Source organism: Salvelinus namaycush, chromosome 1 (assembly GCF_016432855.1).
Source record: "Salvelinus namaycush isolate Seneca chromosome 1, SaNama_1.0, whole genome shotgun sequence".
NCBI classification, from domain to species: domain Eukaryota; kingdom Metazoa; phylum Chordata; class Actinopteri; order Salmoniformes; family Salmonidae; genus Salvelinus; species Salvelinus namaycush.
Window position 1 is genome coordinate 72,953,826 of NC_052307.1, and position 27,276 is coordinate 72,981,101.

General features: G+C 42.4%; 2 protein-coding genes across 6 annotated transcripts in view; one reads left to right on the plus strand and one right to left on the minus strand.

Annotated features, from left to right (window-relative positions):
- Positions 1–3,399: 3,399 nt before the first annotated feature.
- LOC120056794 (myoblast determination protein 1 homolog 1) lies at positions 3,400–5,399 on the plus strand. The gene is made up of 3 exons (XM_039005000.1): positions 3,400–4,191; positions 4,321–4,399; positions 4,703–5,399. Exons 1-3 carry the CDS (start codon positions 3,673–3,675, stop codon positions 4,936–4,938), a joined length of 834 nt encoding a protein of 277 aa, XP_038860928.1. The 5' UTR covers positions 3,400–3,672; the 3' UTR covers positions 4,939–5,399.
- Positions 5,400–7,274: 1,875 nt separating this feature from the next.
- Positions 7,275–27,276, minus strand: part of LOC120056805 (troponin T, fast skeletal muscle isoforms-like) — a 28,342-nt gene continuing 8,340 nt past the window's right edge. For 3 of the 5 annotated variants that reach the window (XM_039005038.1, XM_039005009.1, XM_039005030.1), the window contains 10 exons: positions 23,236–23,253; positions 22,095–22,113; positions 21,680–21,719; positions 21,423–21,539; positions 20,762–20,839; positions 15,670–15,783; positions 14,267–14,379; positions 13,950–14,040; positions 11,051–11,091; positions 7,275–7,600 (listed from right to left, as the gene is read on the minus strand). In XM_039005038.1, coding sequence (XP_038860966.1) covers positions 7,564–7,600; positions 11,051–11,091; positions 13,950–14,040; positions 14,267–14,379; positions 15,670–15,783; positions 20,762–20,839; positions 21,423–21,539; positions 21,680–21,719; positions 22,095–22,113; positions 23,236–23,253 — 668 coding nt within the window. In that variant the 3' untranslated portion in view covers positions 7,275–7,563. The remainder of the gene's footprint in view (positions 7,601–11,050; positions 11,092–13,949; positions 14,041–14,266; positions 14,380–15,669; positions 15,784–20,761; positions 20,840–21,422; positions 21,540–21,679; positions 21,720–22,094; positions 22,114–23,235; positions 23,254–27,276) is intronic. The other 2 variants (XM_039005020.1, XM_039005047.1) reach the window with 1 other exon arrangement.

Here is a 27,276-nt window from a genome sequence, read left to right on the forward strand (position 1 = left end):
GATCAGAGAACCATGGAGATAGACAGTCTGATAACTGATCAGAGAACCGTGGAGATAGACAGTCTGATAACTGATCAGATAACCATGGAGATAGACAGTCTGATAACTGATCAGAGAACCATGGAGATAGACAGTCTGATAACTGATCAGAGAACCATGGAGATAGACAGTCTGATAACTGATCAGAGAACCGTGGAGATAGACAGTCTGATAACTGATCAGAGAACCGTGGAGATAGACAGTCTGATAACTGATCAGAGAACCGTGGAGATAGACAGTCTGATAACTGACCAGATAACCATGGAGATAGACAGTCTGATAACTGATCAGAGAACCATGGAGATAGACAGTCTGATAACTGATCAGAGAACCATGGAGATAGACAGTCTGATAACTGATCAGAGAACCGTGGAGATAGACAGTCTGATAACTGACCAGAGAACCATGGAGATAGACAGTCTGATAACTGATCAGAGAACCATGGAGATAGACAGTCTGATAACTGACCAGAGAACCATGGAGATAGACAGTCTGATAACTGATCAGAGAACCATGGAGATAGACAGTCTGATAACTGATCAGAGAACCATGGAGATAGACAGTCTGATAACTGATCAGAGAACCGTGGAGATAGACAGTCTGATAACTGACCAGAGAACCATGGAGATAGACAGTCTGATAACTGATCAGAGAACCATGGAGATAGACAGTCTGATAACTGATCAGAGAACCATGGAGATAGACAATCTGATAACTGATCAGAGAACCATGGAGATAGACAGTCTGATAACTGATCAGAGAACCGTGGAGATAGACAGTCTGATAACTGACCAGAGAACCATGGAGATAGACAGTCTGATAACTGATCAGAGAACCATGGAGATAGACAGTCTGATAACTGATCAGAGAACCGTGGAGATAGACAGTCTGATAACTGATCAGAGAACCGTGGAGATAGACAGTCTGATAACTGACCAGAGAACCATGGAGATAGACAGTCTGATAACTGATCAGAGAACCGTGGAGATAGACAGTCTGATAACTGATCAGAGAACCATGGAGATAGACAGTCTGATAACTGATCAGAGAACCATGGAGATAGACAGTCTGATAACTGATCAGAGAACCGTGGAGATAGACAGTCTGATAACTGATCAGAGAACCATGGAGATAGACAGTCTGATAACTGATCAGAGAACCGTGGAGATAGACAGTCTGATAACTGATCAGAGAACCATGGAGATAGACAGTCTGATAACTGATCAGAGAACCGTGGAGATAGACAGTCTGATAACTGATCAGAGAACCATGGAGATAGACAGTCTGATAACTGATCAGAGAACCATGGAGATAGACAGTCTGATAACTGATCAGAGAACCATGGAGATAGACAGTCTGATAACTGATCAGAGAACCATGGAGATAGACAGTCTGATAACTGATCAGAGAACCATGGAGATAGACAGTCTGATAACTGATCAGAGAACCATGGAGATAGACAGTCTGATAACTGATCAGAGAACCATGGAGATAGACAGTCTGATAACTGACCAGAGAACCATGGAGATAGACAGTCTGATAACTGATCAGAGAACCATGGAGATAGACAGTCTGATAACTGATCAGAGAACCATGGAGATAGACAGTCTGATAACTGATCAGAGAACCATGGAGATAGACAGTCTGATAACTGATCAGAGAACCATGGAGATAGACAGTCTGATAACTGATCAGAGAACCATGGAGATAGACAGTCTGATAACTGATCAGAGAACCATGGAGATAGACAGTCTGATAACTGATCAGAGAACCATGGAGATAGACAGTCTGATAACTGATCAGAGAACCATGGAGATAGACAACAACCTGATAACTAATCTCCCTTTCATTCATTTGTCAACCACAATGATTTCTTTATTTTAAATTTGTGACTAGCTGGTTTGCATATAATTAGGCTGCAATAGCCTTTATACTGCACAAATATACAGCATGGAGCGTTGTGTAGTCTCTATGTCTAGAATATCCCAGCAGGCCGATTTGATAGCCAACACTGGAGAAGTGAGTGGTCACTTGGGATAGGATAGTGAAGTGGCCAACCAGTGGAGCTGGTGTGCCCCTCATCACCAGATCAAAGGACTAATTGACCCTTTGACACTCAACAGGGGAGTGAACAGACAGGACAAATGACAGATCTGTCTTTCTGCAGCAGTTAATTTCCTCCAGAAGGAACTAGTCTGTAACCTATATTTGGAGTATGAAATTTCGATTTGTTGACATTTTTACTGTCAAAAACTTCGTTTCCCCCGAATTAAGCACATTTATATCGACTCGGTTTGCATCTAAATGTAACCAATTCGCAAATAATAGGCATCCTTTTCGTTTGCAATAACACATTTACATTAATATCATTATAATTAATAGTGCAGTACAAAATCGCCCAAATCGAATAAATTGATCAAATAAAACAATGATTTGCTCATTTACATTACTGACTTCATAGGCCACCAATGTGTGGTCCGAACATTCAATACAATGTGGTGAGAGAAAAAAAGACGGTAAACGCTCTGCTCCAAAATATATTTGATCTCACTTTATCAATTCGTTATTGAACTATATCAGCGAGTGAGGTTGTGGTTGTGGTTGTGTTTTGGCCTGAGCCTGCCTTTCTCCATGGGGTAAGAACGTCGTCTCTTCACCGCGATTTAAACCCGTCTGTTGTTGGAACTGACTGATTGACTAACGGAACATCTTGCACTCCCATTCAAACAGGGATGAGTCAATCCCTGTGTTAAATTCAAAGCGAAACCATGAAAGTAGCTGGCCTGTAAACCAGAGGGAATAGCAATGATTCATGGAAAATCACTTGTGTGTCTTGTGTGTAACGGGAATCCACAAAAAAATGCAAACGCATAGAAATTATCAGGTTTAGGGAAAGATAAATGAAAGCGCATCTAGTGTGTTTTTAAGTAATGTTCAAAACGGAAAAAATATGCTTAAACTTCAAACTGCTTAAATTAATGTGGTTTGACCACCTCAATCACATATTAACTGTACACTATTTCACAATGATTAGGCTTCGTTCAACATTTATCAACTAGGCTACTTCATCCAAAATAAAACCATGTCTATTTCATAATGTCTTGCACATAATAACTATATTCATATCAGAAAGCACAACAGAATAAAAAATATACACGTTGAATTTAAATTGTTCAAATGTTTTAACAAACAGTTTTCTTGAACTTTCTGACAGGCATGTTAAATCACAAGGACACCCCCTTTAGGCCTTCGCTCATTGGTCATCTCAGATAACGGTCCGGGTAAAGACACGCCCACTGGAGCATCAGGCCTCTTTATATGCAGCCCAGAGCCCTGGTTAGCATCAAGCCGCCAAGGGCAACCTCAGACTTCAGCTGCTAAAACCACACTGCGCCCCTTTACAGTAGTCGCTGCGCTTTACCGGAACACGTTTATTCGGAGTGCAACCTCAGACTTCAGCTGCTAAAACCACACTGCGCCTCTTTACAGTAGTCGCTGCGCTTTACCGGTGGAACACGTTTATTCGGAGTGTTTGGATAAAAACGTACGCAATATAAATATTAGTAATTAGAAGACAGCTGAAGTGATCTCCGCCTAATCTCTTGGGATTTTTGGCAGAACAGAAGAGTTACCATGGAGTTGCCGGATATTCCTTTCCCTATCAGCTCTCCAGATGACTTCTACGACGACCCTTGCTTCAACACCAGCGACATGCATTTCTTTGAGGACCTGGACCCGAGACTCGTTCATGTGGGTCTCCTCAAGCCGGACTCCGACCACCATCACAAAGAGGACGAGCACATCCGGGCACCGAGTGGGCACCACCAGGCCGGCAGGTGCCTCCTGTGGGCCTGTAAAGCCTGCAAGAGGAAGACCACCAACGCTGATCGCAGGAAAGCGGCTACCATGCGGGAGAGAAGGCGACTGAGCAAAGTGAACGACGCCTTCGAGACACTGAAGAGATGTACGTCCACTAACCCAAACCAGAGGCTGCCCAAAGTGGATATCCTGCGGAATGCCATCAGCTATATTGAGTCTCTCCAAGGCCTGCTTCGTGGGGCCGGACAGGAGAGCAACTATTACCCGGTGATGGATCACTATAGCGAGGACTCGGATGCGTCCAGTCCCCGCTCCAACTGCTCAGACGGAATGGTGAGAAACTGAACTGTCAAGAATTACGCAAGAATTACGCATGAATATTTTTGATCATATACGAGTGTTTGGTTGACACAAACATTAGCTGTTTTCAGTTTACTTATCGGTATCATTGCTCTCTTTTAGATGGATTTCAATGGCCCGTCTTGTCCACCAAGACGGAGAAACAAGTATGATAGCACCTACTTCAACGAAACACCAAATGGTAAGTGTTATTTCTAAGTAATCAACTCTCATAAACAGCTTCAGAGTTACAGATTACGATGACCAATTTGTGATAATTCCGGAGTCTGAAATGGAACACAACTACACGGTCAATGTTGAGTATATTTGACCCAGTATATAAAACCATTTAACTATGAATAAAACAACATTTTCGTTTTGCTATGATGTGGTCACTTTATCTGACTTCATTTGATTAGATTTGATTGTCATAATGTTCAAACTAATAGTAAAGCCTGCTAGTTGTAATAAAAACGTCATATTAATTGTCATATTTGATTTCCAGATTCCAGACACAAGAAGAACTCTGTTATTTCCAGTTTGGACTGCCTGTCAAACATCGTGGAGCGCATCACCACGGAAACCTCTGCCTGTCCCGCTGTTCACGACGGTTCCGAGGGTAGCAGCCCCTGTTCTCCCGGGGATGGTTCCATAGCGAGTGAGAACGGAGTCCCCATCCCGTCCCCGATCAACTGCGTCCCCGCCTTGCATGACCCAAACACCATCTACCAGGTGTTGTGAAGTCGGGTCGGTGGACTGCATACAGTAATTGTACATTCTTCAAAACACAATTTATTCCTTAAGGGGAGAGAAAATGCCAAAGACTTGCCAAAGGTCGCTACAAGGCTACACACCAAAGAAGTTCCGATGCCGGCTTTGAAAGACATTAAAAAATGACGGTGTCCAATTTCTGAAAGAACCCTTGGTCTACATTGGATAATGTGTGTGTGTGAATGTATGTGTGTGAATGTATTTATACTGTAGTAGGCCTATGCTATTCTAAGATAGTACAAGTCTGAATTCATATAAACGGATACCATTCTATTTGTGATCGACATAATTTAATTAAGGGATTATCTGTAATATGACCATTTCCTGTGGGCAAGGCGGAAACGCCTGAGATAAATTAATCCGGAAAGTGAGGACCATTTTGTATATGTGTAAATAAGAGCTGTTTTGCAAAAAAAAAAAAAAAAAAAAAACGAACAACACACAGGAAGTGTTTGTAATCATATTTAATGTTGCTCTTGGATTGTTGTGTCAGATTTGTTACTTTATATTTATAATATCAAGAACGGAGTGAAATACATTTTAATAAATATATATTTATATATAGATTGCATTTTCTATCATTGTTTTTTGCATGAACTAATTTTCGAAATGACATCCCACTGTGCACGTAATATTAGGCGTACTATTTCTAAAATGATTGATTCAGCCCGGTAATCATACGCGACATCCTTCTGAAACCGAAATAACGGTGTTTGAACACCACACTATCAGTAATATTGTTCAAGAAAAAACCAACGCATTGATCAGCAACAGGTCGCCTGGCGGTTAACCCTTCTGCTGTGTTCCGGTCGAATTGGACCGATATACAAGTTTTCTCTCTGAAAAATGTAGTTCATTTAATCTGATTGTCATAAGGTTCCACGACTTTGTCCACACAGGGCATCTGAACACACACAATACATTTAGATGATTTTCATTACATTTTGGGTGTATTATTTAACTTTTGTACACCTGTGGTGTTCCTGGTCAAAAATGACGGGTCATTAGAAATGAATGGGTGAGACTACAATTAGTGTGTAAAATTGAGTTCAGGCACATGCCCATTCATCAGATGGACACACTTCCTCTCCCAGACCCCCACATGCCTCACTCCCCTTCTTGGCTTCCATGGCAACCCCCACGGGAACCTTTCTCCAATAGAATCTTTCCCCCACGGGAACCACACCTGTTGGCATTCTCACAAACAATCGCAATATTGTTTCAATAACATATAGAAGCTTTTCTCGCAGCTCTGGTATATAAAGCCTTTTTGAGGCCTTGCTCACAATTCATTCTGTGGCAGCACAATGACCAAACGATATACTGTATGTGAGGCTCTTGATCATATCGTTGATCATGGCACTTGTTATACTTTGACACAAATTATTATGTGATAAATAACACAATATATTTCACCTGAGTATTTGTTATAGTCAAAATAATCCATACATTATGCTTTTTTTTAACTCAAAAACGAGTTTTATGAGCTCAGGTCAATGAGGCCTACAGGCCATAAATAGCAAATAGACGTTCAAAACGTGTAATGTTCACAAGAACTTAAGTTGATAAAAAGATCTAACACAACATTAGGTGATAATATATCTGTATTATTATGGACTTATAATCAGCTATAATGGGGTGGTCATTTTGGACCCGGAACACATAATTGATTATCATGAAACGAACACAACAGGAGGGTTAAAGGCGTTGTGCCAGTAACTGAAATACAGCTGGTTCAAACGCCGACATGGCGAGGAGACAAGGACAAAACGTCGCTCCGCTAAATCAGCTTCTGATAAATGATTTAAATGTAACATTAAACGAAAGCTATCACATTTTTTGGGAATTTTGAGAAGTTGCATAGATTCTAATGTTTTATTCGTTTTTATCGAATACATGATGACATTTTACTGACGTGTATTTCGTCTTTGCCCTGTTCCGCTGTTAGGTCTATCGAATAAGCTTACTTAAAAAAGCCAATCGTATTTTTACCATTTCAGTGGTAATTAAATCTAGGTTTATGATTTTACAGAGAGCCTACAGTGAGAGATCTTACAAATTCTCATAGAGAAATGACCAATAGGCTACATATTGATTTTGGATATCTGGATTCTAGAAAAAAAAAAAATCTTATTTGAAAATAAAATATCAAAATCATGGAAGACTTGTAAACCCACCTGAGTTCGGCTACTGTCGCTTCACAAGAGTAGGCCCACCCAAACTGTATTGCGCGACGTTAAAGTAAATAACATGTGTTTTATTGCGCTGCGAACAGTTAACACACAACAGCAACACACACACACATGAAGCGTCACTCTTTTTTATTTACAAAAAAAAATACCACGATGAGAAGCTAACGACAGTCCGGTGTGAGAGGACAGGACATGAGAAGAATGCGACTGTGACAACATAATTCACATAACACGAAAGCAGACAGTAGAACATCCAGTGCAGCTCGTCGGTTCCATGACATGGCTCTAGCCGGGGTCTGGATGGCTGTGGCGGGCAGAGGCAGAGGCAGTTGTCCCTGCCGGTACAGAAGTGGGCAGCATGGCAGACGCACGCCGGTGCTGAGGCCTCTGCGGGCGGCGCAGTTTACTTTCTGCGGCGGGCTGCGGCTCCCTTCTTGCTGCTGCAATGCGCCAACAGTGCAAACACACGTCAGGGGTCCTGTTCTGTTTTGTAGGTAATGCCCTCTAGTGTCAAGCATTGGCTTTAAACAGCAGCCAATGACATAGTCCCCTTGGTGAACCATAGTCAGAATGTATGATTTATTTACATGTTTAGGATACCACACCACGTGTAAATTAGAATATCCAAAATGGTCTATGGGCCAACATTAGTTCTGAGGTCAGGAGGCACTATTCTTTACAACGTTATTACCACCGTGAGAGTAAATCGTATTTTAAAAGAAGCCTATCATACAAGGAAAAAATAAGTTATGTTTCATTTGATTCTTTGTTCAAAATGTTGGACTATCTTTTAAGCTATCCTAGATAGAGTGTTATATTCAGTATACTATTGTAAAACACAGTGGCTGCCGTGTTCAGTATACTATTGTAAAACACAGTGGATGTCGTGTTCAGTATACTATTGTAAAACACAGTGGCTGCCGTGTTCAGTATACTATTGTAAAACACAGTGGCTGCCGTGTTCAGTATACTATTGTAAAACACAGTGGCTGTCGTGTTCAGTAAACTATTGTAAAACACAGCAGATGTCATGTTCAGTATGTTATTGTAAAACACAGTAGATGTCATGTTCAGTATACTATTGTAAAACACAGCAGATGTCATGTTGACCAGTGTTAGCTAGTTTTAGTCACACTCACACATTTAGATGTAGTTGACCATGCTGCAATACAATGTCAAGCTGATTCCATACTTAGCTCAGTTATATCAGATGGTAAACTATATAAAGTATCCCATCGAGACAAACCAGCTCAGGGAGAGATCCATATACAGAAATACTATAAGTATACTATTTGTCATCCTTGAAGAATGAAAGTTCTCCACACGTGACTCATCCACCCAGACTCAGACAGACAGATAGGAAAGAAATTAAGGTAAGAAATGAATGTGGGCTACAATGTTTGGTAGGCCAATGTTAATTGATCAATCTTGAAGAATACTTGGGCTAATGAAAGAGCAAGTGGTGAAACGTTCAATGCTTCACAAGTACTTCCAGTAGCTGGGGATGATGTGGTACTTCCTGTTGACATATTATGCTGTTGCGCCTCACTTCCTGTTGACATATTATAGTGTTGAGCCTCACTTCCTGTTGACATATTATACTGTTGAGACTCACTTCCTATTGACATATTATAGTGTTGAGCCTCACTTCCTGTTGACATATTATGCTGTTGAGACTCACTTCCTATTGACATATTATAGTGTTGAGCCTCACTTCCTGTTGACATATTATAGTGTTGAGCCTCACTTCCTATTGACATATTATAGTGTTGAGCCTCACTTCCTATTGACATATTATAGTGTTGAGCCTCACTTCCTATTGACATATTATAGTGTTGAGCCTCACTTCCTATTGACATATTATAGTGTTGAGCCTCACTTCCTATTGACATATTATAGTGTTGAGCCTCACTTCCTATTGACATATTATAGTGTTGAGCCTCACTTCCTATTGACATATTATACTGTTGAGCCTCACTTCCTATTGACATATTATAGCGTTGAGCCTCACTTCCTGTTGACATATTATACTGTTGAGACTCACTTCCTATTGACATATTATAGCGTTGAGCCTCACTTCCTGTTGACATATTATAGTGTTGAGCCTCACTTCCTATTGACATATTATAGCGTTGAGACTCACTTCCTGTTGACATATTATAGTGTTGAGCCTCACTTCCTATTGACATATTATAGTGTTGAGCCTCACTTCCTATTGACATATTATAGTGTTGAGCCTCACTTCCTATTGACATATTATAGTGTTGAGCCTCACTTCCTATTGACATATTATAGTGTTGAGCCTCACTTCCTATTGACATATTATAGTGTTGAGCCTCACTTCCTATTGACATATTATAGTGTTGAGCCTCACTTCCTATTGACATATTATAGTGTTGAGCCTCACTTCCTATTGACATATTATACTGTTGAGCCTCACTTCCTATTGACATATTATAGTGTTGAGCCTCACTTCCTGTTGACATATTATACTGTTGAGACTCACTTCCTATTGACATATTATAGCGTTGAGCCTCACTTCCTATTGACATATTATAGTGTTGAGCCTCACTTCCTATTGACATATTATAGCGTTGAGCCTCACTTCCTATTGACATATTATAGTGTTGAGCCTCACTTCCTATTGACATATTATAGCGTTGAGCCTCACTTCCTATTGACATATTATAGTGTTGAGCCTCACTTCCTATTGACATATTATAGCGTTGAGCCTCACTTCCTATTGACATATTATACTGTTGAGCCTCACTTCCTGTTGACATATTATACTGTTGAGCCTCACTTCCTATTGACATATTATAGTGTTGAGCCTCACTTCCTGTTGACATATTATACTGTTGAGACTCACTTCCTGTTGACATATTATGCTGTTGAGACTCACTTCCTATTGACATATTATACTGTTGAGACTCACTTCCTATTGACATATTATACTGTTGAGACTCACTTCCTATTGACATATTATACTGTTGAGACTCACTTCCTATTGACATATTATAGTGTTGAGCCTCACTTCCTATTGACATATTATAGTGTTGAGACTCACTTCCTATTGACATATTATAGTGTTGAGACTCACTTCCTATTGACATATTATAGTGTTGAGACTCACTTCCTATTGCCATATTATAGTGTTGAGCCTCACTTCCTTTGCCTCTGAAGCAGCCCTTGCAGTACATAGACAACAGCACAGAGCCATACTGTATAGAACTAGAGTTCTGATGTAGACTGTACAGTACTTCTCACTGTTGTATGACATGATGATGATAATTTGATGGAACCGCCGTAGAGAAATGTTGTTAAATACCTCTCCTCTGGTACGGTCGAGATAAGTCACTCGTTATTGGCTAGTCTCGTAAGATGGATGGTGTTTCAGGGGGTCAGCAATGGAATTATTTTTAAAAAATTACTACGCACGACACTTCAGTGTTTTGCAATGGCCTACCTTTTATGCAAAAACAAAATGTCCGCCTTGTAAACCTGTTGTAAGGACATTTTGTGTGCTTCTTAGTAGAACAGTCATGCCTTAGTGTTGCAGAAGTGAGCCGTATAATGTTGACCAACACAACTCTTTGTCAAGCCCTCTTCTAACTCTGACCAGAATTAAAGTGTTATGACAACGCCTTTCATTATTCATTATTAGGACATGCATCAGATCAGGTTATCATACTGTCTGTCTCTGAGGAGTGAAGAGAGTGTTTTTTTGTCCCAAATGGCACCCTATTCCCTATATTGTGCACTACTTTTGATCGGAACCCTATGGGCCCTGGTCAAAAGTAGTGCACTATATTCGGAATAAGGTTCCATTTGGGACGCAGGCAATGACTGGGAGAGGAAGGAATTCTGAGGGAGTGGGAGGCAGTACTTACTGTTTCTGAAGCTCATCAATACGATTTCTGAGAGAGATGACCTGAAAACAACACATGAGCGTGTTTAAACCAATCAGAAGCAGCAGGGAGGGGGGGGGGGGGGGGGGCGTTACATTTGACCCCTGACCTCTGGGTCATTAGTAACACCTTTAAAGAGACAGCAGTAGTCCTACTGGAACGACCTGTTGGCCTGAGGTGGGCAACCAAGAGTACTCTCACTGACACACATACCCACTACAGCAGTAGTGAATACTAGTGTCTGGATCAGCTCAGGCAATATCTTCACAAGGATTGTAGTTGATCTGATGTCGTTAAATCACAGGAGGTGAGGACGGCTGACACTCGTAAACACCGGAACGGAGCGAATGGAATGGCATCAAACACATTTCATCAAAACACGTGCGTTTAATGTATTTGATTCCAATCCAACCATCCTACTCCAGCAATTACCACAATTTCCTCCCCAATTAAAGTGTTGGACTAGTAACCGAAAGGTTGCAAGATCAAATCCCCGAGCTGACAAGGTAAAAATCTGTCGTTCTGCCCCTGAACAAGGCAGTTAACCCACTGTTCCTAGGCCGTCATTGAAAAGAAGAGTTTGTTCTTAACTGATTTTCCTGGTTAAATAAAGGTAAAAAAGAAAAGAGCAGAACCCCTTTGTCTCACCATCTGGTGAATGTACCTACCACTGATGTAACTGTAAGGGCTGGTTTACCAGACACAGATTAAGCCTAATCCTGGCCTAAAAAAAAACAGATCAATTGAGAATCTCCAGTTACATGTGTCTGGGAAACGGACCCTAAATGCATAATTAGCCTGTGTGTGCACAAAGTTGATCATTGTAATAATAACTTGTTTTTGCCTGAAACATGATTTTCAGCATTGCCTTCTGTCTGAAAGACAACCGTCAGATCCTTACAGAAGGAGAGAAAGCGTTTACCCTCTGATTATAAATCAGTGGCCTTCTGTCTGAAAGACAACAGTCAGATCCTTACAGAAGGAGAGAAAGCATTTACCCTCTGATTATAAATCAGTGGCCTTCTATCTGAAAGACAACCGTCAGATCCTTACAGAAGGAGAGAAAGCGTTTACCCTCTGATTATAAATCAGTGGCCTTCTGTCTGAAAGACAACAGTCAGATCCTTACAGAAGGAGAGAAAGCATTTACCCTCTGATTATAAATCAGTGGCCTTCTATCTGAAAGACAACCGTCAGATCCTTACAGAAGGAGAGAAAGCATTTACCCTCTGATTATAAATCAGTGGCCCTCTGTCTGAAAGACAACCGTCAGATCCTTACAGAAGGAGAGAAAACGTTTACCCTCTGATTATAAATCAGTGGCCTTCTGTCTGAAAGACAACCGTCAGATCCTTACAGAAGGAGAGAAAACGTTTACCCTCTGATTATAAATCAGTGGCCTTCTGTCTGAAAGACAACAGTCAGATCCTTCCAGAAGGAGAGAAAGCATTTACCCTCTGATTATAAATCAGTGGCCTTCTGTCTGAAAGACAACCGTCAGATCCTTACAGAAGGAGAGAAAACGTTTACCCTCTGATTATAAATCAGTGGCCTTCTGTCTGAAAGACAACCGTCAGATCCTTACAGAAGGAGAGAAAGCGTTTACCCTCTGATTATAAATCAGTGGCCTTCTGTCTGAAAGACAACCGTCAGATCCTTACAGGAGAGAAAACGTTTACCCTCTGATTATAAATCAGTGGCCTTCTGTCTGAAAGACAACCGTCAGATCCTTACAGAAGGAGAGAAAACGTTTACCCTCTGATTATAAATCAGTGGCCTTCTGTCTGAAAGACAACCGTCAGATCCTTACAGAAGGAGAGCAAACGTTTACCCTCTGATTATAAATCAGTAGTCAATAAAATAAATAAGAGCACAATAGCACAGCTTTTTACCAAAACAGGGGCGGGAGTACACTTTGTTATTGTTTCAATTGCTGATTGCCACTTTAATTTCAATTTACTTCCTGAATTGTCTGAATTCAAATTTAAATTGACCCTGAACCATTTAGACCATAATAAATATAATTATTATAACAATAACAAAGCGTACACCCACCCAATGTTCCGGCACTGAGCAAAGTTCAGGTCTGCTGAGGTACAAACTGGAACGTTGTGAATATTCTGTGCAACTTCCAGGGCGCATTTACAGTGAACACTGAGGCTGTACCTGCTTTAAGTTACAGTTTCAGACAGTGGTCAAGTAGGCTGCTGCGGCTATTTGATCCTAATGTAGTCCTACCAGAGTGGCCTACCATCAAAAACTAGGCCTATATATTACCGTCGCAAGGCATATGAATTAACAGCAAACAAAGCAATTATCACAACACATACGTTGTAATATGGCCATACAGAAATGGTTTGTCGAGATCGGTGTGGAAGATCTTGACTGGCCTGCACAGAGCCCTGACCTCAACCCCATTGAACACCTTTGGGGATGAATTGGAACGCTGACTGCGGGCCAGGACTAATCGTCCAACATCAGTGCCCGACCTCACTAATTCTCTTGTGGCTGAATGGAAGCACGTCCCCGCAGCAATGTTCCATCCTCTAGTGGAAAGCCTTCGCAGCAGAGTGGAGGCTGTTATAGCAGCAAAGGGCAAGGACCAACTCCATATTAATGCCCATGATTTTGTAATGAGATGTTCGACGAGCAGGTGCCCACATACTTTTGGCCATGTAGTGTATGTAGCTACTACAGATTTCCCCTTTAAATTATGTGGAGAGAAAAAAAATCGTTAAAATATATATATTTTTTTATTGTATTAAAAAAATACTTAATTGAAAGTGAATTGACTCCAACCCTAATGTATAATATCGGTCATTTTGCACAGTATCTCTATGGAAGAAGCACATTAAAAATGTAAATGTAAAAAATCACTCACCTCATACTTCTGCCTCTTGAGTTTCTCAATGTGTTCATACTTCTCAGACTCCAGTTGGTGCATCCATTCCCATAGATCCTTAGCCTTGTCCCTGAAAAGGACAAAACATTCAGGAGGATGGCTTAAAAACGGCACATTTCTGTCATCTGAAAATGACAATAGTGAAATGAAGTATTCTCATAGTCCTAGAGATGTCTACAAGGAACATTCTAGTTCCTCTACAACCATGTCACACGGCTCAGGTTCAGGACTCACTGCCTCTTTTACTAACACAGAAACAAATATATCCACATCTCCCACCGAGACTAATATCTTACTTGAGCTTGTCCTCGTTCAGATGGTCGATGTTGAGGGGCTTGCGTCGCTCCACCAGGATCTTCTTCTTCTTCTCTCTCTCCGTCTGCTTCTTACCTCCTCTCTTAGTGTCAGCCTGGGAGGTGACAGAGCAACGGCAACCGGTTCAGAGACACACACACACAGGGAATATAGCCTGGCTGCCCATCCACATCACTCAGGCTCAACGTCACGTGCCTGTAATGTTTCTTCTGGATCTCTTTGAGAAAGCGAACACATTCTGACCCGTTCTGATTGGTCCCAGAAACCGATGGGTTGGGACAGAGTTGGCGTACACGAATAAATGAATCGCGTCATTTTTTGACGTCAGCACAAACGACTTCTAGGATGGCGGGTTCAGACAGATGAATGGGGCGATCGATAGAACAACGTAATTAAATTCAGGATGAGTCGTCAGGCAATGGGAAATAAGGGCGGCCATTTTAGATTTCATCTAGGTCTGTGTTGAACAAGAGGTTCAGAGCTACAGCTCATGATGACAAACAATCTGTAACTTCAATCATGTGATGTCTCTCTGTCATTATCTTCCAATCATGTTACGTCTCTCTCTGTCATTATCTTCCAATCATGTTACGTTGTTATATGATGCGTGTCGTTTCATGGAACCAACTAGGACTGAAGCATCCACTAATTAAACATTAAAACGTGTTTCCAGAAAAGCAGGTTGGCTGTGATGAAGACAGGTCCATGTTTTACAAAGAAGTACACTCTATATGTAGGGAACAAGGTAGTGCACTATATATGTAGGGAACAGGATAGTACACTCTATATGTAGGTGGTACACTCTATATGCAGGGAATTGGGTAGTGCACTCTATATGTAGGGAACAGGATAGTACACTCTTTATGTAGGTGGTACACTCTATATGTAGGGAACAAGGTAGTGCACTCTATATGTAGGGAACAGGATAGTACACTCTTTATGTAGGTGGTACACTCTATATGTAGGGAACAAGGTAGTGCACTCTATATGTAGGGAACAGGATAGTACACTCTTTATGTAGGTGGTACACTCTATATGTAGGGAACAAGGTAGAGCTCTCTATATGTAGGGAACAAGGTACTGCACTCCCGAGTGGCGCAGCGGTCTAAGGCACTGCATCTCAGTGCTAGAGCCATCACTACAGACCCTGGTTTAATTCCAGGCTGTATCACAACTGGCCGTGATTAGAAGTCCCATAGGGTGGCGCACAATTGGCCCAGTGTCGTCCGGGTTGTGGTTTGGCTGGGTGTAGGCCGCCATTGAAATTAAGAATTTGCTCTTAATTGACTTGCATAGTTAAATAAAAAAAATATGATGGAAACGAGGAGCATTTTGAGAGGCCCTGGACTTGTGTTTAGCATGGTGTGTGTGGAGGTCACCTGACCTTCTGCAGTGAGCTGCTATAGCTGGAGCCCATGTTGGTCAGAGCTGACTTCTTCTTAGCGTCATCATCAGCCTTTCTCCTTTGATCCATCTCCTCCTTCTTCAGCCTCTCCTCCTGTACAAGCACCCACAACACCCACGTTAAGCACCCACAACTCCCACGTTAAGTAACCACAACACCCACGTTAAGTAACCACAACACCCACGTTAAGTAACCACAACACCCACGTTAAGCACCCACAACACCCACGTTAAGTACCCACAACACCCACGTTAAGTAACCACAACTCCCACGTTAAGCACCCACAACACCCACGTTAAGTAACCACAACTCCCACGTTAAGCAACCACAACACCCACGTTAAGTACCCACAACACCCACGTTAAGTAACCACAACACCCACGTTAAGTAACCACAACACCCACGTTAAGTACCCACAACACCCACGTTAAGTAACCACAACACCCACGTTAAGTAACCACAACTCCCACGTTAAGCACCCACAACACCCACGTTAAGTAACCACAACTCCCACGTTAAGCAACCACAACACCCACGTTAAGTACCCACAACACCCACGTTAAGTAACCACAACACCCACGTTAAGTAACCACAACACCCACGTTAAGTACCCACAACACCCACGTTAAGTACCCACAACACCCACGTTAAGTAACCACAACACCCACGTTAAGTAACCACAACACCCACGTTAAGTAACCACAACACCCACGTTAAGTAACCACAACACCCACGTTAAGTACCCACAACACCCACGTTAAGTACCCACAACACCCACGTTAAGTACCCACAACACCCACGTTAAGCACCCACAACACCCATGTTAAGTACCCACAACACCCACGTTAAGTACCCACAACACCCACGTTAAGTACCCACAACACCCACGTTAAGTACCCACAACACCCACGTTAAGTAACCACAACTCCCACGTTAAGTAACCACAACACCCACGTTAAGTAACCACAACTCCCACGTTAAGTAACCACAACTCCCACGTTAAGTAACCACAATACCCACGTTAAGTAACCACAACACCCACGTTAAGTAACCACAACTCCCACGTTAAGTAACCACAACACCCACGTTAAGTAACCACAACTCCCACGTTAAGCAACCACAACACCGACGTTAAGTACCCACAACACCCACGTTAAGTAACCACAACTCCCACGTTAAGTAACCACAACACCCACGTTAAGTAACCACAACTCCCACGTTAAGTAACCACAACACCCACGTTAAGTAACCACAACTCCCACGTTAAGTAACCACAACTCCCACGTTAAGCACCCACAACACCCACGTTAAGCACCCACAACACCCACGTTAAGTAACCACAACACCCACGTTAAGTAACCACAACTCCCACGTTAAGTACCCACAACACCCACGTTAAGTAACCACAACACCCACGTTAAGCACCCACAACACCCACGTTAAGTAACCACAACACCCACGTTAAGCACCCACAACACCCACGTTAAGTAACCACAACACCCACGTTAAGTAACCACAACACCCACGTTAAGTAACCACAACACCCACGTTAAGTACCCACAACACCCACGTTAAGTACCCACAACACCCACGTTAAGCACCCACAACACCCACGTTAAGTAACCACAACACCCACGTTAAGTAACCACAACACCCACGTTAAGTAACCACAATACCCACGTTAAGCACCCACAACACCCACGTTAAGTAACCACAACACCCACGTTAAGTAACCACAACACCCACGTTAAGCACCCACAACACCCACGTTAAGCAACCACAATACCCACGTTAAGTAACCACAACACCCACGTTAAGTAACCACAACACCCACGTTAAGTACCCACAACACCCACGTTAAGTAACCACAACACCCACGTTAAGTAACCACAACACCCACGTTAAGTACCCACAACACCCACGTTAAGTAACCACAACACCCACGTTAAGTAACCACAACACCCACGTTAAGTAACCACAACACCCACGTTAAGTAACCACAACACCCACGTTAAGTAACCACAACACCCACGTTAAGTAACCACAACACCCACGTTAAGTAACCACAACTCCCACGTTAAGTAACCACAACACCCACGTTAAGTAACCACAACTCCCACGTTAAGTACCCACAACACCCACGTTAAGTAACCACAACACCCACGTTAAGTAACCACAACACCCACGTTAAGTACCCACAACACCCACGTTAAGTACCCACAACACCCACGTTAAGCACCCACAACTCCCACGTTAAGCACCCACAACACCCACGTTAAGTACCCACAACACCCACGTTAAGCAACCACAACTCCCACGTTAAGTAACCACAACTCCCACGTTAAGCACCCACAACACCCACGTTAAGTAACCACAACACCCACGTTAAGTAACCACAACTCCCACGTTAAGTAACCACAATACCCACGTTAAGTAACCACAACACCCACGTTAAGCACCCACAACACCCACGTTAAGTAACCACAACTCCCACGTTAAGCACCCACAACACCCACGTTAAGTACCCACAACACCCACGTTAAGCAACCACAACTCCCACGTTAAGTAACCACAACACCCACGTTAAGCACCCACAACACCCACGTTAAGTAACCACAACACCCACGTTAAGTAACCACAACTCCCACGTTAAGTAACCACAACTCCCACGTTAAGCACCCACAATACCCACGTTAAGCACCCACAACACCCACGTTAAGTAACCACAACACCCATGTTAAGTAACCACAACACCCACGTTAAGCAACCACAACACCCACGTTAAGCACCCACAACACCCACGTTAAGTAACCACAACACCCACGTTAAGTAACCACAACACCCACGTTAAGCAACCACAATACCCACGTTAAGTAACCACAACTCCCACGTTAAGCACCCACAACACCCACGTTAAGTAACCACAACACCCATGTTAAGTACCCACAATACCCACGTTAAGTAACCACAACACCCACGTTAAGTAACCACAACTCCCACGTTAAGTAACCACAACACCCACGTTAAGTAACCACAACACCCACGTTAAGTAACCACAACACCCACGTTAAGTACCCACAACACCCACGTTAAGCACCCACAACACCCACGTTAAGCACCCACAACACCCACGTTAAGTAACCACAACACCCACGTTAAGTAACCACAACACCCACGTTAAGTAACCACAACTCCCACGTTAAGCACCCACAACACCCACGTTAAGTAACCACAACACCCACGTTAAGTAACCACAACACCCACGTTAAGTAACCACAACACCCACGTTAAGTAACCACAACACCCACGTTAAGTAACCACAACTCCCACGTTAAGCACCCACAACACCCACGTTAAGTACCCACAACACCCACGTTAAGTAACCACAACTCCCACGTTAAGCACCCACAACACCCACGTTAAGTACCCACAACTCCCACGTTAAGTAACCACAACACCCACGTTAAGTACCCACAACACCCACGTTAAGTACCCACAACACCCACGTTAAGTAACCACAACACCCACGTTAAGTAACCACAACACCCACGTTAAGTAACCACAACACCCACGTTAAGCACCCACAACACCCACGTTAAGTACCCACAACACCCACGTTAAGTACCCACAACACCCACGTTAAGTAACCACAACACCCACGTTAAGCACCCACAACACCCACGTTAAGTACCCACAACACCCACGTTAAGTAACCACAACACCCACGTTAAGTAACCACAACTCCCACGTTAAGCACCCACAACACCCACGTTAAGTAACCACAACACCCACGTTAAGTAACCACAACTCCCACGTTAAGTAACCACAACACCCACGTTAAGTAACCACAACACCCACGTTAAGTAACCACAACACCCACGTTAAGTAACCACAACTCCCACGTTAAGTAACCACAACACCCACGTTAAGTAACCACAACACCCACGTTAAGTACCCACAACACCCACGTTAAGTAACCACAACTCCCACGTTAAGTAACCACAACTCCCACGTTAAGTAACCACAACACCCACGTTAAGTAACCACAACACCCACGTTAAGTACCCACAACACCCACGTTAAGCAACCACAATACCCACGTTAAGTAACCACAACACCCACGTTAAGTAACCACAACACCCACGTTAAGTAACCACAACACCCACGTTAAGCAACCACAACTCCCACGTTAAGTAACCACAACACCCACGTTAAGTAACCACAACACCCACGTTAAGTAACCACAACACCCACGTTAAGTAACCACAACTCCCACGTTAAGTAACCACAACACCCACGTTAAGTAACCACAACACCCACGTTAAGTAACCACAACACCCACGTTAAGTACCCACAACACCCACGTTAAGTACCCACAACACCCACGTTAAGTACCCACAACACCCACGTTAAGTAACCACAACACCCACGTTAAGTAACCACAACTCCCACGTTAAGCACCCACAACACCCACGTTAAGTAACCACAACTCCCACGTTAAGCACCCACAACACCCACGTTAAGTAACCACAACACCCACGTTAAGCACCCACAACACCCACGTTAAGTAACCACAACACCCACGTTAAGTAACCACAATACCCACGTTAAGTACCCACAACTCCCACGTTAAGCACCCACAACTCCCACGTTAAGCACCCACAACACCCACGTTAAGTAACCACAACACCCACGTTAAGTAACCACAATACCCACGTTAAGTAACCACAACTCCCACGTTAAGCACCCACAACTCCCACGTTAAGTACCCACAACACCCACGTTAAGTAACCACAACACCCACGTTAAGTAACCACAACTCCCACGTTAAGTACCCACAACACCCACGTTAAGTAACCACAACACCCACGTTAAGTACCCACAACACCCACGTTAAGTACCCACAACACCCACGTTAAGTACCCACAACACCCACGTTAAGCACCCACAACACCCACGTTAAGTAACCACAACACCGACGTTAAGCAACCACATGTTGGTAAAAAAAACAAAAAACTTAAACTACATGTTTAATTCACGTGTTTGCTTGCAGAGTTTAGGCTATACTGACCTCACGTCTGGCCTGGCGTTCCTTGTCCTGCTCAGTGCGTACCCTCTGGATCTCGGCCCTCTCTGACCTACGTTTCTCCTGGGAGGAGAGGAACCACGTACACAGTTGTTTACAGGTCTGCCACCAGAAGACATGGTTTACTGTAACCTTGTTGCTTGGGCTAAAGGATAAGTTTTTTACAGGTCTGCCACCAGAAGACATGGTTTACTGTAACCTTGTTGCTTGGGCTAAAGGATAGGTTTTTTTAGAGGTCTGCCACCAGAAGACATGGTTTACTGTAACCTTGTTGCTTGGGCTAAAGGATAGGAATGATGTTCTAGAAGTTCTTCAAGACAGAAGCCCAAAATTCTCAAAAGGTCACCATCGACCTATGTATTAGTTTGGGCTCCATTCCGCAAGTCAAGCATAATTTCTACTCCTGTATTTATACCTGGTTCTACCAGGGTTGGGGTCAATTCCATTTCAATTCCAGTCAATTCAGAACGTTAACCAAATTCCAACTCCAATTCCAAATGTTCCTAATTGAAAAGAATAGAAGAAGAATCGTAGTTGTAATTGCAGAGTACTTCCTGAATGGTCTGCAATTTAAATGGATTTGACCCCAAACCCTGGTATTTACACCTGTGTTTACAGCTGTTAAGGCGAGGTAATAACAGCTCACAATTCTGGACTTGAGGGCGATAAGCTCCTCCTCCTCCTTCTTCCTGTTCTCAAAGTGGACGTCGATCAGCCCCTGCAGCTCAACCAGGTCTTTGTTCTGACGCTTCTTATGAAGGTCCTGTTAAAACAACAACGTTAAAGAGAGATTACCTCAAGTGTAGTATCACTGTACCAGACCTAAACTGGTGCTTTCTTTTGGCCAAGGATGTTTTAGGTCCAGAAACAACATTTAGAACGAAGGATTTACAGTTTACTTACGTCAAAGTCCACCTTCTCGCCATCAGGGACCTTAGGGACTCTATGGAATGTCAAAAGATGCCACGTAAGTTATGTCTAATGCTTTAGGACAACCCAGGAATATTCACCGGGTTCTGGCGCTGCCACTGTTGGTTCTGTCCTTATAAAACATTTAGCATACAAACTACAGGGTTACAAACATGTGGAAGCCAGGGTTCTGGACTTCCGGTTAATTCCATTTCAATTCACCAAGTAAACTGAAATTCTAGCAGTTCCAATTCGTTCAATTCCTCCTTCACTTGTTTTTTTCAATTAGGACAATTGGAATTGGAATTTCAGTTTACTTCCTGAATGGACTGAATTGACCCTGATGAACACACATACACAGCTTGAACTGGTTGGTTTGACATGAATGTTGGATAGAACTTCTACTCACTTGAACTTGGGCTTCTCCTCTGTTCAGTAAGAACATCGTAAAAGTGGGAAGAATATATTACAGAGTTAGAGATATCACATACAGTGACAACGATCTCAAGCCACAGACTCAAAATGAAGGTTCAGTTAATCAAGGGGACATATCCGTGTGGGCCGCAGTTTCAGGCTACTTTTAACTTGTAAAAATAATAACAAATTAATATTTTAAGAGGGAAAAGTAAACCGTTTGTAGGTTTTACTTTCAATTTCACAATGTTAATTTGGTATGTTGTTAGTGAAACAAGCTGTATAACATGTATATTAACAGACATGTGTACAGTATAGCTGCTTGTAAGGATAAGTAGGACAAGAGCAATACCTTACTATTTACTATGTAGGATCTCTATGCTATTTATGACTTACATTCTCTTTTTTTCTTCTTCATTATAACTACTTAATTGTCAGAATTAGACTCTTTCTACAATCCAAGACTGAATTCTGTACTTGGATGATACATGTTAATTCTATTCCCAAAAGTCAAGTTGGTGGTGGAAATATTATTAAAATCAGAAATTACAATGAATTGTCAATAAGTACAGAAACATCGTTGACGTTGTGATTAGATTTTTGGCTTGACCTTCACACTCAAACAGGTAGAAACCACAAGCAAAGGCAACAGCAACACTGCAGTCAGAGAAATACAAAAGTACCATCTTGTTCTCCTTCCTCGACTGGTTTGGCAGAATGTCATGCAGGAAGAGAAGCAGACAGAGCAGACATGAACATACGAGTTACTGCAGCATTTCCTATTCCGTCACCCTTTCTCACGCTGTCACAACGCGTCTGTTTGCGGACATTTCTCATATAGGCCACTCAGGCCGTAGTTTCGCGTGACAGACTATTCACGCGAGATTTGGTTATTGGTTCCCGAGATTACTCAGGCCTTGACTTTCATTCATTTGTTGGGAGTATGGGGAAAGATATTTAGCAGGAGACTACATTTGGGCAGTATTTTGCTGCTGGAGCACATGGACTCATGGACAGGGTCTCTTTCTCCAGTCTTGCGATACCGTAAACCTCCTGAACTGGGAGAGGAGACTGACACAGTGCAGTCTGTCCAATCAGAGGTACACATACAACTTTAAGAACTTGAATACACATACCTTCCTCTTCATAGGCCTCTGCATGCAGCAAGCGTCCAAAGCAAGAGCAGAATAGATATCATGATCAGTGATATATACTGTACATAAGCTCAGGACAAGCTGTCGGTGCCTGCTAGGGTTGCAAAGTTCCGGAAAGTTCCAGAAATCTTCCAATGGGATTTCTGAAGAAAAAAACTGGAAACTTTGTGAAACTTCCCAGAAGTTTACCACCCTGGTGCCTGCCAGCACATTCACTACACCTAGCTGACTAGGCACAGCTCTGCAGAACATTCACTAACCCAAATTGAGGTGTTTATGACCAGTGTAATACACCATAAATTACAGTAAATTTGGCCAGAAGTACAGTTCAAGAAAACAGGTACAATTGAATATGAACTATAACAATATATAATTGATATACAGTATTATATTAAATAACACCCCAATGTGAGAGCTAAACAAGTTGTTAACAGTGATCAACTTCCTGCATCATTCCTGTAATCATTCCTTTATAGGTTAATAAAATAAGCTTTTCAGACAAGATCTCAAAAGGGGCAAAGAAAGATCCTTTATATGAGGAAACGTCATCCTTCATCCATGCCGTTACGGTAATGAAAAACACAGGTATAATGAGGTTTATAGAATGGGGGACTACCTTCCTCAACATCATCTCTGTAATGGTGAAATTAGGATGATTGAGGAAGAGTGACAGAGGTGGGCATGGATGAAAAAAAGACCTTAATCCACATAAGGTCATCGGGTTATTTTGGAGCAGGATTTCAATATAATAATCAGGTTATTTTGGAGCAGGATTTCAATATAATAATCAGGTTATTTTGGAGCAAGATTAAAATATAATAATCAGGTTATTTTGGAGCAGGATTAAAATATAATAATCAGTTGCTTATGATGGAAGCTTCCTTTCTTCCATTGAGCATTTTCATACATTTTCCATATTCAGAACATTTCTAGACAGCCACCTCCGGGTTCTAATATATTCCCATCATATACAGAATGTTTAGAGCGCTACAAAATCAAGGGCTCATTATCTTTTCTCCAGTTGCATTCTGGGAGAAGCAGCTCCCGGTGAGGTGATACAGTAAGTATGGAAGATAGCAACTCCCGGTGAGGTGATACAGTAAGTATGGAAGATAGCAGCTCCCGGTGAGGTGATACAGTAAGTATGGAAGATAGCAACTCCCGGTGAGGTGATACAGTAAGTATGGAAGATAGCAGCTCCCGGTGAGGTGATACAGTAAGTATGGAAGATAGCAGCTCCCGGTGAGGTGATACAGTAAGTATGGAAGATAGCAGCTCCCGGTGAGGTGATACAGTAAGTATGGAAGATAGCAGCTCCCGGTGAGGTGATACAGTAAGTATGGAAGATAGCAACTCCCGGTGAGGTGATACAGTAAGTATGGAAGTGTCATGATGTTGCCTGCTTGGGTACTTCAAACCCCATCCCCCTCTCTCTGCCTCTCCCTTTCCTACCACAACCCATGCGGTGATCACAGAGAGATGTCATAAATTCCTGAGAATCCCCCCACCACAAACAGTATTAAGAGAGAGGGTAAACTTTCAGGACAAAGGAATTCTCTTCCACCTCACAGAACTTGAGGTACGAACATATTTCATGTTCCTGCAAAAGTAGGAAAGCTCGGTGAAGATCCTAGCTATTAACATGTCCATTTGTCCCCATGTGGGAAACTCATGTGAGACTGTGGGACCACATTACCATACCGCTGTTTATATAATAACCTCAGATATGAGGTTTACATCTGTGTGTTGTATAAAATGAATGAGTGAGTATGATACTGTTTGTATAATTGTGTAATATGATTTTGAACTGTTTAACGAAGGAAAATACAACTCCCTGTTGTATTTGAACTAAATCCAAGGACCGCCCCTGAGCCAGTTGGGTCAGAGACCATGGAACCACCCCTCTCTGCTATCTGAATAAAAGCCAACTTTAAGAAATTACCATTGAGACCATGCTTTTCTCCATTAGGAGGAGAACGAAGGTTAAAGTACCATTGGTGCATCTTTAACCATACCACGTGGTTAAACTCTTAAGACGAATGAGAACAAGTCTTTGATATTGACTACTAGTCTGCAGCTAGGAATTCGGTATCATTGAACGCGAAGAAAGACAACCGCCGAAACAATCATTCTATAACGAATGTCACTCTGAACTATCCACAATAGCCAAGACAGAGACCGACGAATCTCCAACAGAAACTAACTTCTCTCCAACGATCAAGACGACACACAATGAGCGTAACTATATATATATTGATTGCAATTGTTCCCGAATGAGTGAGCGTTCATGTGTAAGGATTAGCATGTCAATTGTTATAAAGAGTATACTCTGTAGTGACTTCTGAATCGACCCCCCATCCATCCCTTTTGTCTAACAAGCCGCCATGCCGGTTCAGCCCACTAGGGCATATTGCTCCCATCATTTCATGTAACTATTTTAAGTTTGTTTGTTTGTTTATGCGTTTCTGTGAATTAATTAGTTAGTAATAAATAAATGATTTAAGACAATTGATGTATGGATGACTCATAGTGAAGACTGGGTTCGTGCAGATAATCAACGATTTACGACGTTTGGAATGAGACTGACGTGAGGTACAGTAAATAAATCATTAATCAGAAGACTATTGATCAGATATGAAAATATCTGAAAGGTTATATTGGGAAATTATAACTTTGTAATCTAATAACTTTCCCTGGTGCCCTCGAATTCATAGTTAATTAGTTACGTTATTACTCAAGTGATAGCGTAATCCCTAATTACAGGAATCTTTTATAAAAACTATAAGTCTTCAATTTAACGATAGCAAAGACACGACAGAAGATAGCAACTCCCGGTGAGGTGCTACAGTAAGTATGGAAGATAGCAGCTCCCGGTGAGGTGATACAGTAAGTATGGAAGATAGCAGCTCCCGGTGAGGTGATACAGTAAGTATGGGAGATAGCAACTCCCGGTGAGGTGATACAGTAAGTATGGAAGATAGCAACTCCCGGTGAGGTGATACAGTAAGTATGGAAGATAGCAGCTCCCGGTGAGGTGATACAGTAAGTATGGAAGATAGCAGCTCCCGGTGAGGTGATACAGTAAGTATGGAAGATAGCAACTCCCGGTGAGGTGATACAGTAAGTATGGAAGATAGCAGCTCCCGGTAAGGTGATACAGTAAGTATGGAAGATAGCAACTCCCGGTGAGGTGATACAGTAAGTATGGAAGATAGCAGTCATTGGTTTAGCTTTAGTTGCTAGCATCCTTACTAGTTTAGTAAATATGCCCAGGTAGGGCTATAGTATCTATTCATCTACAAGCCCAATGCATCTGCAGCATCTAACAGCACATTCCTCATTAACCCCTAGCTCCTACCACCGTCTAGGCACATCTAACAGCACATTCCTCATTAACCCTTAGCTCCTACCACCCGTCTAGGCACATCTCAGATCTCCAAGAGGGGCTAGGGCCTACGGGCTAAGGGCTAGGGCCTAGGGGTGGATTTGGGATTGATCATGATCAGTGATATTAAAGAAGCAGTTTGAGAGGAAGCAGCTGAAGCCACTCAGTGAGGAAGAGGCGTGCTTTGAGAAAGTACATGAACGTGTACTGTTGCTATAACTAATACACATACTAGACTATGGGTCTACAGTACCAATATGCATACCGCACTATGGATACACAGTACTAATACACATAGTATACTATGCATATACAGTACTAATATACAGCACATAGTAGACTATGGATATACAGTACTAATATACAGTATATAGTATACTATGTATATATGGTACTAATATACAGCACATAGTAGACTATGCATATACAGTACTAATATACAGTACATAGTAGACTATGCATATAGAGTACGTAGACCAGGGGTGTCAAACTCATTTTGCCTCGTGGGCCATGTTCAGTACCCCCTCCACAGTACTCAAACCACTCCCATGAATCAGCTCACAGGGGATCCAGTATGTTTGACACCCCTGATGTAGACGATAGAAGTATGCTTTCTTCATAGAGGGCAGTTATGAAGA